A 2,612-nucleotide genomic window follows, 5' to 3' on the forward strand; every position below is an offset into this window, starting at 1 on the left:
GCTGTGGTGGCCATGAGCATACCACTGCACTCTAGCCTGGGCGACAGAGTGAGACTCCAACTCAAAAAAAAAAAATAAGCAAAGGACTTGAAAGATATTTCACAAAAAAAGATATATGGAGGACCAATAAGCTAATGAAAAAGTTGTCAGCATCATTAGCCAGCAGAGAAATACAAATTTAAACTACAATGAAATATCATGGCACATTTATCAGCAGAAATGTTAAAAACAAGTAACACCAATTATCAGCAAGTTGTGCAACAGCCAGCATTCTCAAACAGCGTTGGTTCAAGTGTAAAACAGAAAAAGGTGTATCAGTTCAAACGAAATGTACCATTTACCCTATGCCTCAGTAATCCCAATCCTACCTAATGGAATTGGCATTGGAATATACAGGTTGTCTTTTTTTTTTTTTTTGGAGTCAGAGTCTCACTGTCACCCAGGCTGGGATGCAGTGGCACACTCAAGGCCACCACAGCCTCAAAATGCTGGACTCTGCCATCGCACTCCAGCCTGGGCAACAGAGTGAGACTCCTATTTAAAAAAGAAACCAGAAAAAAGAACCTTCATTTCCCAGTTTATTCATGAATACATAGATGAGCTGGGGGAAAAAAAATTCTTAAGCCCCATTCTTCACTATAGTTTTTCCCCCATTCACAAATCTGGTGCTTTGAAAAACATCCAGGAAGAAGAAAGGGCTGGGAATCAGGCTAAGTCATAGTAAGTCAGAGTAGTATTTGAGTTTAAGAGTTAAGGTTATTTGTCTCAACATGCAGATGCCATAAATAAAACATGGGAAGGCACAGATGGTGCTTACCCCCAAGCAGACCATGCCCAGGGCAAAGCCAGCAGCTAAAGAGTATGACTCTCTGTCAGTGCAGTATTCCATTTTAGGACCAGGGGGCCTTCCTGAAAAACATAAGCAATACAGTTGAATCTAGCTTCTCAAATTTTCAACTCACAAACATTTTAGAGTTAACTTTCTAGTAAGTTACACAAGAAATGTGGATGAAATAAAACTCCACTCAGAAAGTTCTGACACTATCATAATTGGTTTCCACAGCTGTCAGTGTACCAAAAAACAACAACAAAAAAAGCAATCACTTACATTCTGTTGGAAGTGCTGTTGTCCAACAGAATAAACACCGTGATATTAGGGACCAAAACGGTCAACTTTGAGTTTTAAGTGCAAGTCTCTGTTAGACTTTGCCTGGTAAAGACACAGCAGGATAAGCAGCACCCACATCTGTGATTACGACCACAGGTACCTCAGTGAATGTGACCACTGGAGCTCAGTAATGGGTTGGCCTAATAAATATCCAGGCTAATAACTTGCATAGTAACATTAGTTTTGGAAAACACTACCTGCAGTTGTTTTTAAAATTAGTACGAGATCATTCTGTGCTCACAAAACTACTATAATTTCTCCTTAATTTTTATAATTTACTCTTATTTTTGCTTGGGTTTATTTAGAAATAGGAAATGTATGCCTATGAAGATTCAGCACTATTAATCCTATACCTATTTCAGCCAACAGGACTTCTGCAGTATGTCTGTGAGCTGTCCCTTGATATACGAGGCCAATGCCAACTACTGCAGCCACTTGGACGTTGTGAGGAACATCCAGTTCTGTGGATGTTGGGGGTAAGACAGCAGGAATGTGAATGCTGAGAAGTCGAGTGATTGACATATCCATGGTGCCTAGTTTTGCAGCAGAAACACCAAGCAGCAGTCCAATACTTGTCATTTCATGGCCCTGAGATAGAAAATGAAATGAAACTTGAGTCACTAACACAATAAGCATGTAGTTTAAAATAAAATACTGCCTGCCACTTTCTTTTATGTTGACAGGCACAGTAAGAGGTACTGAGAATATAGTAATAAACCAAACAAAAATGGTTCCTGCTCTCTAGGACCTAGTGCCCTAATTAAAAAAAAATTTTTCAAACAAAAAATACGCAAGTACATTATTTGAAAGTAGTATAATGAAAACGTACAAAGTATAATGAAAGAGTACTTTCAAAGGACCTAACTTAGATTAAGAGGGGTTGGAAGATTACTAGTAAAAGAATCATTAAAGATTATGTAAAGAAACTTATAATAAGACTTGAAGGATTAGTATAGACTAGCCAGGAAAACTGGCAAGAAGGTGACACGCAGGTTTAAAAGGTGAGGAAGATTGTTCCAGGTGACAGACCAGCATGCAAAGGGCTCTGAGGTGATTCAGAAATAAACCCCATATTGACAGTCACTGACCAAAAGGGTGCCTAGACAAGTCAATGGGGAAAGAATAGTCTTTTCAACATATTACTGAGACAACTGGAGAGACACACCCAACACAACATAACAAATGTTGGCAGGAATATGGAGCCATTGGAACTCTCATGCATTGCTGGTGGCGTTGTGAAATGGTACAGCCTCTCTGGAAGACATTTTGCCAGCTCCGCCAAAGTAAACGAGTTACCATATGACCCAGCAAGTCCACACCAAAAGAAATGAAAATATATCTATATAAACACATGTACAAGCCGGGCTCGGTGGCTCAGCGTGTAATCCCGCGCCTTTGGGAGGCTGAGGTGAGTGGATTGCCTGAGTCTGCGAGTCGAGACCCG

The 2,612-nt window shown here is 40.0% G+C and overlaps 1 protein-coding gene across 1 annotated transcript; it reads right to left on the bottom strand.

The window, feature by feature from the left end:
- Positions 1-817: 817 nt before the first annotated feature.
- On the bottom strand, positions 818-1,756 carry LOC103254340 (anaphase-promoting complex subunit 1-like; the record flags this gene model as incomplete). Its single annotated transcript, XM_008052456.1, has 2 exons — positions 818-909; positions 1,522-1,756. Coding segments are annotated over 2 exons (327 nt in total), but the record flags the coding sequence as incomplete, so codon positions are not given.
- Positions 1,757-2,612: the final 856 nt, after the last annotated feature.

The sequence above is a fragment of the Carlito syrichta genome, unplaced genomic scaffold (genome assembly GCF_000164805.1).
Source record: "Carlito syrichta isolate Samal-C Ts95f unplaced genomic scaffold, Tarsius_syrichta-2.0.1 Scaffold275590, whole genome shotgun sequence".
Classification (NCBI taxonomy): Eukaryota; Metazoa; Chordata; class Mammalia; order Primates; family Tarsiidae; genus Carlito; species Carlito syrichta.